Source organism: Homalodisca vitripennis, chromosome 3 (assembly GCF_021130785.1).
Source record: "Homalodisca vitripennis isolate AUS2020 chromosome 3, UT_GWSS_2.1, whole genome shotgun sequence".
Classification (NCBI taxonomy): domain Eukaryota; kingdom Metazoa; phylum Arthropoda; class Insecta; order Hemiptera; family Cicadellidae; genus Homalodisca; species Homalodisca vitripennis.
The window spans coordinates 5,673,484-5,688,689 of NC_060209.1; the positions used below are offsets into that span (position 1 = coordinate 5,673,484).

Genomic DNA, 15,206 nt, shown 5'->3' on the forward strand with positions numbered 1-15,206 from the left:
ACAGGAGATATCACTGACGAACATCACGAACAGTGAGAGCCTATCACTGACAACTATACACAGTGAGAGCTATCACTGACTGGTGGTTATATACACGAGATTTAGTAGTATGGTTTGTAGTGAAAGGCTAATGGCTACATATTAAGAACTAAAAGACAAGTCCTCTACCTTTTATATAGAATTTATATTTTCTAAAATGGGATTCCAGGATACTTACATATCACATATATATTACTTTAAAATATGGTTGTGTATTTGTATTACTTAATGTATTTGAATTTATATTTAAATTATTTTAATTTCAAACCATGACATCGTTGAAAAACATATTGGAATCTAAATTGACATGTAGTTTCATAGAGCATAGATTTAACTGTGTATACAACTACACAAATATTGAAGCATGAAATTAGTAATTGTGTTTTGTTTACCGCGGCTGAGCGGTTGACGTCAACTGCCTGTATTTGCGCGTAGAAGCAGAAGACGCTCGATAGAACAAAATATCAACTTCAAGTTAAATATTATTAACAAAGCAAGATATTTAATTAGTCCGACTGCGTAATTCTGAGTTTTCATACACAAAGTGAGACTGAAAATACGTTATACCAATCGGATAGTACCTATCATAATAATATTAATAAACGTACACATATATAAATCGACGAAAGATAAACATTTTTTTGGCGATTTGATGTCATCACACTAGAGATAGCAAACACACTACTATTGCCACATCAGACATCGGTTTGTATTATAGTTTTAGACTAACTGTTACAGGCATCGACCTGCGATCTGACAGGCGAGGTACGGTATAGCCTAAATACCATTTTTTTATCTTGAACAAAACGCCTTTTATTTATCAGTTTATTTTAGAAGCAAGTACGCTGAATCTTAACAAATAAATCTGAACATTTTTAGTAAGAAAAGCATCGAACATTGCAACATAAAAATTGGAATAAAGTGTTCAATGAAAGAGATGTTGAAAGACAAATCATGTATTTTTTATAGCCAAAGTTGTTTATTAAAAAAGTTAGAAGTTAGCACACGTGAACTTCAAGATGCTTATATTTTACATAGGAATAGCCAACCAGAAAGAATATTTATTACAAATTAAAGAAGGTTGAACGTAAAACTTATTGCTAGAGTAAAGTTTGACCACGCTAGCTAGGGGCTTGGCTGTTGCTGTTGGCAACCCTTTGAGGGCAGCCTAGGAAATTATCACCAATTCTATTTTTTTATTATTATTTATTTATATTTATTCCTGTAATTGATGTAAAAAAAACATTAAATAGTGTGTAAAATAAAACAAAAAATTATGAACTTCGTCAGATATTATTTAAATAATCACGAAATTTGTTTGCTTTGATTGTGGACTTACAGTTTTGTGAACATTTGATTAAAATATGTTATAAAATAAATCAAATGGGTTATTTCTTAACCTGAGATATATAAGAAGTTCACCACCAAAGTATTGAAAGTTCATTATTTTATTTTTATGGGTAGATCAACTATAAAACACGTTTTGATAAACATCTAATTTTGTATGCGTCTTACACAATTTTGGTTGAAACAATATCGGAGAAGTTTAAAAGTAATAGCGAGCAAAATTTAATAACTTTTCTGAATTATAATATTTCTATATGGTAAAATCATTAATCTAGAGGTTTTGTACTTGTATTTTATTTTTGTTAGTACTACCAACATCGGAATTCATTAATAACACAAGTCACTAATACTGACTAGCGCCAACAACTAAAGCGATGATAACTGCATTAAGACTATTACAAATTAACCGTTCAAAGAGAGGTGTTCATGGCCATTGCTGGCTTTCTCTCTCGCCCGAAGCGAGGGAAGTGAGTCTGTATTACAATTGTCAACCCCCACGGGTCACAGACACTCGTCATTCCGCCCATTTACTATATGTCAGCTGTCATAGTTAAAATGTCGAAACAACTTAAAACAAAATTGAATTATGATACACTGTTCGTCTGCGGGTATACTTTGAATATTTGTATCACTGGGGAGTATTCAAATTGCTTTCGATTTCACACCCATTAATCGCCATACAATATAAATAGTGTGAGTAGGGTAAAGGAACTGCACCAAATCACATAAGCACGTGGTTTATGATAGATTAAATAAAAACGTAAACAATTATGGCAATGTGTACATAAATTACGTTGACAAATTTAAATATTGAATACTGTAAAGAACGTCAACTATAATGGTCATTAATAGTATTTGATTTGTCTCAATTGATATTTCAGAATACCGTCAGCCAATTAAAAACTAGATACCGTAGCTAGCGCTCCTTTCGGTGTAGTATCCAACTACCCCCGCCGACGAGGAAGGCCTGCCCTTGTACTTGGGTGGGTTTAAAATCCACAAAGGTATATTTTCAGTGTAAGAATTGTAATTGATACAACATATGTACGGGATATGAAATAAGTATACCTTAAATCGTTGTACCAAATATGTTTAATGCGTATCCCAACGTAATTGAATGAATAAGGGCGTAAGATGTTTGAGGATTGATATTGTTCTTAAAGGTCTAAACTCTAGATGGCCTCTAGTACATTCATGCTATTGATCTCAGTAAAATTTGTAAGTTTCACTGATATTTGTCACCTTGTCCGCATACATGTTTCTATGTGTAGCCTACACTGGAGTATATTTAGATCAAGCCATTAGCCTTTTTTAGAAATTATATTTTATGACCTATAATGTATGCATCCATACGCAAAGAAAAAAAGTTGAAAAATGAAATATTTTTAAATATATAAACTAAACTTTATTTTATTTTACACGGGTTTTTGTTATCACAAAATAGTACAGTATTTATCATTAACTCTTAAAACAACGTTTCAGACTATAACTAATAAACTCATTCGAAAGTTTATTTTAGAGAGTTAAACGTAAAAAAAGTGATACGATTTTGTTTTAACTTTTTAACGAAATATTACTTTAAGAATTAGTCACTAATTCTACATATCGATCATCTGACATGGGACTAAAAATAAACATCTATTTTGGCGTATTATTATCCATAGCTTATTTTATACATCTGCAATGAATAGGTATTTCAATTATATCGCTCTTATAAATTCTTTGATGTCTTTTAGCATTTTCGTCCGAGCCATCAGGTCCTAGTGGAAGTCCACCAATATGTTGTTACATTTGACCTATAATCTTGCTTAGTTATTTATACATGTTATCTTATAAATTTAGAACATACGTCCATACTTACACTAATTAAACTCATATTCCAGATAAATCGTATTCAAACATAGTAGTACACGAGTATAATTAACATTATCAATGTATAATTGACCGAAGGAAACCCGGAATCATAAGATAGAAGTTGAATTCATTATGATAAGAGCAACCTATAAACTCAACATTGTAATAATATGCTTTACCATGTGCAGTATTAGTCTTGAGGTGATTGAAAGCTTAATAAATGTTGGTTAAGACTAAACGTGCCGAGATTAGTTCCAAACTGAACCACAACGAGTAGCACGAGAATGAAGCAATTTATTTCTCTGTTTTTTATATATATTTTTTTTCTTTAATTATCAACCAAGTTTAGTTTTTAAAACTGATTTGTAAACTAGATGATCGTAGAATTTTAATTATAGAAGCAAACAAAGTTATTTAATTTATAATAACAAAACTATTGTACATAATTTATATTTAAAATTATAAAATGAACATTTGCAGGTATTCATGTTCTGTACCATTAATTTTTAATTTTAAAATGTTTACTATTAAAACCGGTTGAATACTTCGATTAGAATCCTTGTTTTGTGATTGCCGGTATTTATCCGGTTTTACATGGCTGCCCGCCGAGTCCTGCCACCTGACTGCTAATAACTTCCATTGTACACCTATCCAAGAACCTGGACTCTATCCCATTATAGCAATTATATTAGACTATCATGAGTAGATAAGTTCTGCCACAACGATATTTGTGTGAATAGTCTAGTGGTAAGGACATGTGGCGCCGATTATAAGAAACCTCTAGTTACAGATGTTTTATATTTTTAATCGAGCGTTAATTGTGTTGTTTGAGTCGCTGACCATTATCAATATATCTACAGTTATCGAGACAACACAGTACCTGGATAGGTCCTAGCTCGACATGCTCGTAGTGGAAGTGTGCACACTCCTCCAGCTTGGGGAAGCGGGACAGACCCTCAGGAGAGACACCTGTGAGGTGATGTATCCGCACACTGCCGCCTCCCACTGCTGACCGCACTTCACCCTCACCGCACAGCCCGCCTCCACTCTGCAACAGAATGTAACAAAACTATAGACAGTGTCACACCACAATATAACATTTTAGTTTTGTTGGCTCAGAATCATGCGCACGTGTTACACATTGTGTTCTGAAGCACCCACACGATTTTTCCAACTCATTATCGTACATTAATTTATTTACATGATTCTAACATTGTTACACAAGCTTTTCTAACAAAAATACGTCCCTGGATGAATATTCTGGATGGATTATATTTTCCAGTAGAACCTAAACTGGGTACAGCAAAAAACCGATCTGTCACTTCCATCCGAACAAACCCACGGATGTCCAGGAGTGGCACATGACTAACCGCAAATGTCGAAATATTGGGACCAGGGTAGATCGATAGGTCTAGTCTACTGTGGAAAGTACCACTGTTCTGGAGAGTGGGTGTAGAGCTACCTTGGTGACTACTGAACAGCGCTAGACTCCCTTTCTTCCACCCCAACAACCGACCTTACCAATCCTGGAAATCCTATTACTCCGGAAGCATGAGCAAAGGTCCTTTTTAGAACCAAGTGGTGAAATGTGGTGTATCCAAAGCTTCTAGTTCTAAGAGAAAAAATGGTTTTTTTCAAGTTGTTCAGGAAATTTTCAAGATTAGTAATGTAAAGTTTTAAGAAATATTCACCAAGTACTTTCGAGTAGACTTAAATTGCGGACTTTGTTATACTGTATAGCCTAATGCTTTAATGTTTATAGATTTGTACGACCGCGATAAGCAAATTTATTATAACGACTAACCTCTGAGAGGTCAAGATTTTGAGAAGTTCGACATGACCTATTGCCCGATTAGCCTGAACTAGAGTGCGTCATTGAATTCAAGACTATGCGTATGGAACTGATGGTTAGTTTTTGCTCGGTAATTATTCTGATGGACAACGAAGCATTGTTTTGTCAAACTCTATGAAGTGGCTTAACTATGTTTTCCTAAACTAAGTGAAATTTTTCACTTTTAGTTATTTGTTTTGAGGTGAACTCACACCAATACCTAATATCTTTAATTACAGTAACTGTGAAGATCCAACAGTTTCTGGGTGTGATTCTCCACACTTCACCTTTCTCAACAGCACGGTGTACGAAGTTGAAATATTACAAACAAAATGAGACATGTATAGGAAGTGTTTTAAATGGGACTTAACATACATATGTGTTACAATGATTACGTGCTTCCTAAAAAATGTGAGTTTACTACAATTAATTTCTCTTATTTTGATCGGTCAGAATGAATACGATACTCTAAAGTTGGAATTTATAGAGTGGCTTCTCTCTTACACTATTAGACTATAATTATATGCAATAAAGCCGGGATTTATAAATTCTATTTGGTACCTAATTGGAAAAATATATACTTTGAATTAGTTTAAAGTGTTTAATTGTTAGACTCATTGGAAAATTGACTCACAGATATATATTTATTTTAATATATCTCATCTTAATCTCATCTTCTGGTAATTTAAATAATTAACTTATTTCTTAAAATAAAAAGCTAGCTTCCAAATCCGTGATTATTATTGAATTATCTAGTAAACGTAAATGGCTCATCAATCTGGTTAATTTATTGGACTGTCCACGTTTGTTCGCTGTGCTCCTTAAAAAGTGAATTTTATACATGCATATCTTAGATTTGCCCAAGACTCAGGAAATGAGTATTAATATTTTTTTACCAGTTGTAATGTTTAAGCAAAACTACTATTGCTCCAAAACCTAATGATAAATAATTGTTGGATGAAGATTTTTGACATTTCGCGAGAAATATAAACTAATGAAAAAATGGATGAAGTATGTTTAGATTTTAGGCAATCAAGATAAGTTCTGTTGTTTTTATGAGGACTAATCTCTCAAGTATAGTATATATCTATATGAGGTAAACTGCCTTGAAGGTATAGGCAGACCATTCAGCATCAATAATCATTTCTACTTCCACTTGATAAGTTCCAGATCATCAATACAGAAGAAGACTAAAATATATTTAACTAACACGATAAATAAGTTAAATGATCTATTATGATAGCTGAAGCCTTACTATAAGGTAGGAATTCTCTAGTCAAAACCCGGACAATAAAAGTAATACGTTCAGGTTTGAAATTGGACCTTACATATATCAACAAATTGATCGACTGATGTTTAATTGTACGTTACACGTGTAAGACCATCATCAAGAGATGTTTAAATTTCATGTGATACGTGAATGACTATTACACGTTTGAAATTGTATAGAATGTAGAATCAAATTGAGATTTCCCTAACTAAAATCACGGAGAACAACAGTTAATAATGTAACACTGCGCTTAAAGGCTTATTATATGTTTCTACACTAATATTTTGATCACTGGTAAACGTAAGATCTCTCTGAATCAAATTTTTCAACACTTCCAAATCTCAAGTTACTAGGATGCTATCAAATTAACTAAATAGTCTTTGAATGTTTTTCACACCAACGAGAGGGAATCCTCCAAGCCTATTGTTACTGTTTATGTCTGTCTTGCAGTCACTTTAATAGGCTCCCAATAATTGGTTAAATGTCACACAGCACTGGTACTAATTATGCACGATTGAACTTCCAAATACATCAAAACATCAAGACATTAAATGTATTATTAAAAAAAAAACACGTTTGTCAAGTGAAACAAACCTCCGAATACTCAGGACCAAACACCCACTCCGCCCTCCAAGTCGCAGATATGATGTAACACCTCTCTACGCGGCAGCCTCCACGGAGCTCGTCGGTAAACTGCAGACGCCTGGTAGAAAACACGTTGTCTGCCCTCCTCGCCCTCAGACTACCCAACTTGGTGACGAACTTCAAGATGTGTTTCACTTGTCTGCCGCTGGATGAGTTGCCCGAGAGCTCTGGGCTGGTCGCGCACCGCTGGGGCCTGTGTCCGTGTCTGTTTGGAGGGAACCCTACAACCTCTTGAGGCAGACTTTTACTTCTACGGACTTTATTCCGTTTTGTGTTTTTACGAGTTCCATCCGTAGACCACTGAATCTTCCACTCGTCACCACATTCCGACACAACAGGTTCCAGTCTTTCATGCATCTTCATACCAAAAGCGTCGGTGATCCTCCAGCAATTCTACAAACTTGATTCAGCTTTTTTAAGTAGAGCTAGAGGTTTTTTTATTTTTATAATTAACTATTATTTTCAGGAATAACTTACACTGACTATATTTACAATGTACACAAGTCAAGATTGGGTTCAAAATTCTTAATTGTATTATCAAAAAAGGTATGTGATTTAAGTGATTTCAACTAGCCTAAAATCACTTTTCCGAACGGTTTTTAATGTCAAAGTTATTATTATTAATTTGTATTCAACTAAAAAAATGTACACACACACACACACAGACACGAAACAGTTTTAACGGTAACTCACGAGTTACACAACAGTTGTAATTGTTATTCAAGAGGCGGCTGCAACACAACAATTCACTTAAGAGTCTCCTGTTGACCGGCACCAATCACACGCCTAATTAGACTACCGGACTGTAGACCGTGTCAGATGGTCTGCTCGCGACACACTGGCTCTCGGAGAACAGTTCAGATGCTATGTCCGATACGACTGTTCAATCGCCAGCGATAGGATTGATGATTCCGGCGATAAGGCTCACTAAACTAACAACTTTTCGTCCACTGTTTCTCGTTTCCTGTCATTTGTTCAGAATGCTGACAGCTCATAGACTATTTCCACTATAATGACTCAAGTCTATTTTCTACCCATTACCAGTGTACACTTTGGATCAGACGTTTCAATGTTTGAATAACTTATGATTTGTTTTCTTCAAGATTTGTGAAGGCCACGAGTACCGACTGACAAAGGAGAGTTTCAATGTGACAGTGTGGCCGTTCCTGGAACACCAGGATGAGTATTCGAGTGGTCGGCAAAGTCCAAGGTCCGAACCGGTACAGTGGAGACGTCTTCACTTCACTTCACAAGGTCGTTGTTGTAGAAATTCCACAAACCTCAAGTTGAGTATATTTGATCAAATATGATGTCAGTATAAGTTTGCTAGCATAACCTCAGTTAAGACTGCACTCACTGGGATAAAAAACTAATTTTATTTTTCGTACAAGACATTAAAAAAAAAACATAAATGCAAATTTTCAGTGTTTAATTGCTAGATTTACACAATACTGGCATTCTGATCATTAACGCATTTTAAAACATTTAGAGGTCCACAAAATAGAATAAGAAAATGACATAAAACATAACAGTTCGACACACTACTCGATAAACAATTGTTTTACAGGCAACATTGTCCCGTTTTGTTATGTCATCCGTGTAAACAAATCCAAAATATAACGAATCATCGCTAACAGACATCAAAGTAATGGTATTACAAACTAAACAATCGCATATGTTTTTATTACAATTGAGAAAAAATATACGTTTATCTTGTGCAGACATAAACTCGCCAAAAAATTATATTAGATCTCACTTCAATGTCAGATCAATATTCAATACATATATTCCACCTGGAATTGAAGTGGAGTTTATGTAAGGTCGCCTACAGATTACACTTGTAATGCTCACCTGCGCTAAGAATGTTGTTTCGTTGTTGCGGATATTTTCTTGTCTATATGTATCACTTCCTACGTAAACTTCATTGAAGTGGAGTTTATTGTAAGGTCGCCTACATATTACACTTGTAATGCTCACCTGCGCTAAGAATGTTGTTTCGTTGTTGCGGATATTTTCTTGTCTATATGTATCGCTTCCTACGTAAACTTCATTGAAGTGGAGTTTATTGTAAGGTCGCCTACATATTACACTTGTAATGCTCACCTGCGCTAAGAATGTTGTTTCGTTGTTGCGGATATTTTCTTGTCTATATGTATCACTTCCTACGTAAACTTCATTGAAGTGGAGTTTATTGTAAGGTCGCCTACAGATTACACTTGTAATGCTCACCTACGTTAAGAATGTTGTTTCGTTGTTGCGGATATTTTCTTGTCTATATGTATCACTTCCTACGTAAACTTCATTGAAGTGGAGTTTATTGTAAGGTCGCCTACAGATTACACTTGTAATGCTCACCTACGCTAAGAATGTTGTTTCGTTGTTGCGGATATTTTCTTGTCTATATGTATCACTTCCTACGTAAACTTCATTGAAGTGGAGTTTATTGTAAGGTCGCCTACAGATTACACTTGTAATGCTCACCTACGTTAAGAATGTTGTTTCGTTGTTGCGGATATTTTCTTGTCTATATGTATCGCTTCCTACGTAAACTTCATTGAAGTGGAGTTTATTATAAGGTCGCCTACATATTACACTTGTAATGCTCACCTGCGCTAAGAATGTTGTTTCGTTGTTGCGGATATTTTCTTGTCTATATGTATCACTTCCTACGTACACTTCATTGAAGTGGAGTTTATTGTAAGGTCGCCTACATATTACACTTGTAATGCTCACCTGCGCTAAGAATGTTGTTTCGTTGTTGCGGATATTTTCTTGTCGATATGTATCGCTTCCTACGTAACTTCGATAGACAAATTCAGGTTAATATTTAAAGGCTACGGCTATCAAATGGTGACAGTATAAATGACAGGAAGCGTGTAATGAAGGGTGCCATTTAGCTTTTAGAGAGGCTTGATAAACACGGGTTTGATTGCGCTCTTTACAATATCGATAGACTTGTATGTTTAGCTCCAACTATACAAGTTACACTCTAGATTGGAGATATAACAATTACAATTAACAATAACACTAATAGTTTTAAATTATGAAACATTAATTTGGAATAATCGTCAAATTGAAGTTCAGTGTCAGATCACAAATACTGGGTGAAGTGCGCATGTTTGCAGGGTCAATAGAAGATGTGAATACACGCTGTCCCAAATTTTTTGTTTCCAGGAATATTGAGAATTTGTGAAACGCCTCCTTGTAGGCAACACATAGTGTTCCATTTGAGATTCGGCCAGAAAAACATAAAGCTACCGAAACTAAATGCCATTTCATGCTAATAAGAATGTAAAAAAATAATATTATTTAAAAGAAGTGGGAGAAATGCTCCAACTCTTAAAAATATAAAACAGGCGATGTTACAAAGACCTCAGCTTTGCATCGATACAAACGGGGAATTTTTGAACATTTGCTTGTACTGTAATACTAATTTTATTTTTGATTCTCATTCTCATTATGTGGTTCTTTTATGTGTTATTACAAAGGAAATAATGTTTTGTTTCAGCAGCTATGCGTTGGCCGACTCTCAAAGGGAACACAATGTGTTGTCTACAAATTCTGAAACTTCTCGAAAACGTAACATTTGCGACCCCTTGTGTACTGAACAAAAAATGTTTCTTTCGCAACTTATATCTATTATGAAAAAATACCCATTTTTATCGAAATCACCTGGTATATCATTTCCATTTGCATGTAAGTGTTTCTTCCTTTGTTTAAAGTTTGTTATTTACGATGGAAGGTTTGATAGGATAACAGGATTTCGGACATGTGCTATTATTATACGTTACAAATGGTATAATACAACGTTTCTGCGATTGGAATCTACCCTTTACGTCAGGTGGGGGCTACTAGGGGCTACTAATACATACAAAAATAAAGAACAGAAAGAAGAAAAATGTTCAAACATACCCGAAAGCTACTTGGAGTACAGTCCAGTAGTGTGGTTGTGCTATTTAATCCTCGTACTCGTGACTTGTGCTTGGAACTTGCATCCTGTGCAGTGACAAATCCTGGACTGTACTCCAAGCAGCTTTCGGGTATGTTTGAACATTTTTCTTCTTTCTGTTCTTTATTTTTGTATGTATTAGTAGCCCCTAGTAGCCCCCACCTGACGTAAAGGGTAGATTCCAATCCTAGAAACGATGTGTTAAACCTTTTATAACGTATAACGATGGCAAATGTCCAAATCCTCTTATCCTTTCAAGTGTTTTATAGTTTTACGTACACCGTACACCTCCGACAATGCGATGTATCCTACAGTTCACTAATAAAAATTACATAACTGGAACCTAGAAACGATGTGTTAAACCTTTTATAACGTATAACGATGGCAAATGTCCAAATCCTCTTATCCTTTCAAGTGTTTTATAGTTTTACGTACACCGTACACCTCCGACAATGCGATGTATCCTACAGTTCACTAATAAAAATTACATAACTGGAACCTAGAAACGATGTGTTAAACCTTTTATAACGTATAACGATGGCAAATGTCCAAATCCTCTTATCCTTTCAAGTGTTTTATAGTTTTACGTACACCGTACACCTCCGACAATGCGATGTATCCTACAGTTCACTAATAAAAATTACATAACGGGAACCTAGAAACGATGTGTTAAACCTTTTATAACGTATAACGATGGCAAATGTCCAAATCCTCTTATCCTTTCAAGTGTTTTATAGTTTTACGTACACCGTACACCTCCGACAATGCGATGTATCCTACAGTGTCACTAATAAAAATTACATAACGGGAACCTAGAAACGATGTGTTAAACCTTTTATAACGTATAACGATGGCAAATGTCCAAATCCTCTTATCCTTTCAAGTGTTTTATAGTTTTACGTACACCGTACACCTCCGACAATGCGATGTATCCTACAGTGTACTAATAAAAATTACATAACTGGAACCTAGAAACGATGTGTTAAACCTTTTATAACGTATAACGATGGCAAATGTCCAAATCCTCTTATCCTTTCAAGTGTTTTATAGTTTTACGTACACCGTACACCTCCGACAATGCGATGTATCCTACAGTGTACTAATAAAAATTACATAACTGGAACCTACGAGTTCGTATAACGATAATGTAAAAATTACATACAACAATGCGATGTATCCTACAGCCTAGAAACGATGTGTTAAACCTTTTATAACGTATAACGATGGCAAATTTTATGTATCCTACAGTGCTTTTATAACGTATAACGATGGCAAATGTCCAAATCCTCTTATCCTTTCAAGTGTTTTATAGTTTTACGTACACCGTACACCTCCGACAATGCGATGTATCCTACAGTTCACTAATAAAAATTACATAACTGGAAGCGTTGTCCACGGCTTGCGAGCAAAGCACTGAAGATATAGACTGCGGTAAGTACTGTAGTAAGGGCGAGGCCGGCGCCATAAATATGAATCTGGGGTTACGGTAAGGGACGAGCCTTCTTGTCTGGACTCAGGGACCGTGTTTCATACTTGACACCGTGCTCTCACATTCAGCGCATGTATCGTGTAGTGCGAGTTTACTGTAGGCTACAAGTCTCACCGTGTAGTGCGAGTTTACTGTAGGCTACAAGTCTCACCGTGTAGTGCGAGTTTACTGTAGGCTACAAGTCTCACCGTGTAGTGCGAGTTTACTGTAGGCTACAAGTCTCACATCAACGTGAACGTGTATACGCGTACATTCTCTATCTCACTTTATCGTATCAAACTAGATGAAACTTGATGAAAGCTAGTCGACACACGATGAGAACTGACTACGCGTGGTTATTACTTGGGAGAAGCGCTACTGAATCCTCTCAACGAGCCAATGAAACACGATCAATCGTTTTATTTGGAACACAAACTTCTGCTCCACAACACCAAATGACAGAGCTTACACGGAATGCTGTTCTGAAATACAAAAATAAGTAAGTTTTAGTCTACCTGAAATTATTTCAAATAATTGCAACACAAGTTGTAATACAACGTTCAAACATTCTAATCTGATGATTTTTACACACGTAGAATGTTTTCCTTCAAACACGTCGTTGCATAATTAATGTCAGTATTTGTAAGAAAGCTTATCATGAATATTTCATTATTGAAAACGTGTGTAATCAAAATAGAAATGAATAGTTGTATTTAACACACTGACTGTTACCGCAGTGAAGGTGTTAATAACGTACTCTGTAGCCTGAGATGTACCATAGTCTAAATATTAACTCGTATTGTTTAACTATTTAAGATTCATTTATACAAGACAAGTTGACACCTTGTCCTTGTAACCCATGGCTGCACACACACTATATATCGTGTACTATTGTTGTATATTGTATAAGGTCTCTGAGGTCATACTACTACTGTGTTGAGACACAGTTTAATTTCCTTTGTCAGCAGAACTCTGTGTCTCGCCGACAACACCAGCACATCATCTATCCATAAATATGCTACACTACTCCCGGCGGAGACAATGGAGTGTATGGAGGGGAAGGGGGGGAGGGCAGCAGCTGATTAGACTTTGTAATCAGCTGTTCCAGTGAAGAGGTTTTTAGCTGCACCTACTTTTATCTTGGGAATAAGCTTGAACTGTGATAATAATTAATTAAGAATTAGGTTCAAATTTACAATGTAGATGTGTCTCCTGTGAATTTTGATGAAACGCCATTTTAGTGAATAAGAAAAATACTCATCTTTAAATGTACTCTCTATATATATATATATTTTTTTTTTAGATTTTGCAGCTCGTTTCAATGGGAACGGCTTACATAGATCGAAATTTCTTTACGATCGTGGTAAATTGTCCAGTGTTTTTACATCCAGCGTACTGACAACAATTGTTCTGTAATAAACAAAACAATGAAAATGAATGTTCTTGGGGCAATTGAAAAGATTTCAATTTAATAACATTTTTTCAATATATGCGAAACAATATCTGCTTATAATATCGTTATATTTTTTTAATGATTAACATTTTTCCAATATAACATTTAAATTTTAAGAGGCTTTTCGAAATCATAGATTTTATTGTCAGGCTATTCCACAAACAAATAAGTATTTACAAGTTTCTAAATAATAAATATTAAAATAACTGTAATAACAGTAAATGATTAGGAAATACGGTTAACAGTTTAAAATGAATGAAAATAAATATAAAGAATGTGATAAACTGTACGTTAACCAAACAAAAAGAAACATGAAAACCTATTTAAAAGAACACATGTTACATATAAAATATGGAGGAAATGTACAAATCTGATATTGCGAAACACTGCATTGAAGCTGAACAATTTATCTCCGATAAAAATTTACGATTATTAAAAGAACTTGCAAATACAACACAATTCAATGCTTGGGCAACATTATATTTGAATATTAATCAAGAAAAAGGTATAGATAGTGATGACAGAACGACTGTAAATTATATTCTACTTTCTTCTCAATTACTTATAAAATAAAGTGTAACTCTATTTACTGTTTTATACTAGCTAACCTTATTTCCAAATGTTTTACCATTATGTTACATAGTATATTCACTGTTTTGAAACCGATAAATCTCGTAGTTATTTATGGAGTCGCCTCACGATGGACTCTTTGATTTAGAAAGGCGTAGTAAAAATTAAAAGATTAACAGAAAAACGTTTACTCATTACTAGTGGTAAAAAAAACATTAGAAGAATTAAATGATTTGAATGATGGTTACCCGTAAGGCCAATTGCCGCTAACGCTATGCCAAGTAATACTCTAATGATTAATACCAGCCTTTCTGTCCAGTATTGTCGACCAAAAATCAATTTACAAAAGGAGTGTAAAATATGTTCTAAGTTTGATACAAACAATTTATATTGTACTATGAAATTCAGTTGTACTATCCATCAAAATTGTCTGTGAAATTTCATATGAAATATTTTATGTATTTTAAGTGTTCCGGTGGGTTACTAAATTCGAAAAATAAATTCCGTTGCTTTAAAAATAACATGAAGGCCTCTTAGAAATCTTTGTATCGTCCTTGATGGCGTCAGATATCACGAGGAAAAGCCGAAATAAAATACTTTTATTCTATACAGTATTCCATGTCATCCCGTGTTTGAATCACTCCAAGAGATCTGTTTTATCCGCTTTATCCAAGGATAAGTGATATTTGACATTTGTCTCCGATGCTATAACCTGCAGGATACTCAAATTCCCTCGCTTATAATACAAAACATTGAGTGTAGTGTTCAGCGAGTCTCCTT

General features: G+C 34.7%; 1 protein-coding gene across 1 annotated transcript in view; it reads right to left on the reverse strand.

Moving 5' to 3' along the window:
• Positions 1-7,861, reverse strand: part of LOC124356519 — a 67,533-nt gene extending 59,672 nt beyond the window's left edge. The window contains exons 1-2 of the mRNA XM_046807573.1: positions 6,936-7,861; positions 4,121-4,288 (exon numbers count right to left, since the gene is read on the reverse strand). Coding sequence (XP_046663529.1) covers positions 4,121-4,288; positions 6,936-7,349 — 582 coding nt within the window. The 5' untranslated portion in view covers positions 7,350-7,861. The remainder of the gene's footprint in view (positions 1-4,120; positions 4,289-6,935) is intronic.
• Between the last annotated feature and the right edge of the window lie 7,345 nt (positions 7,862-15,206).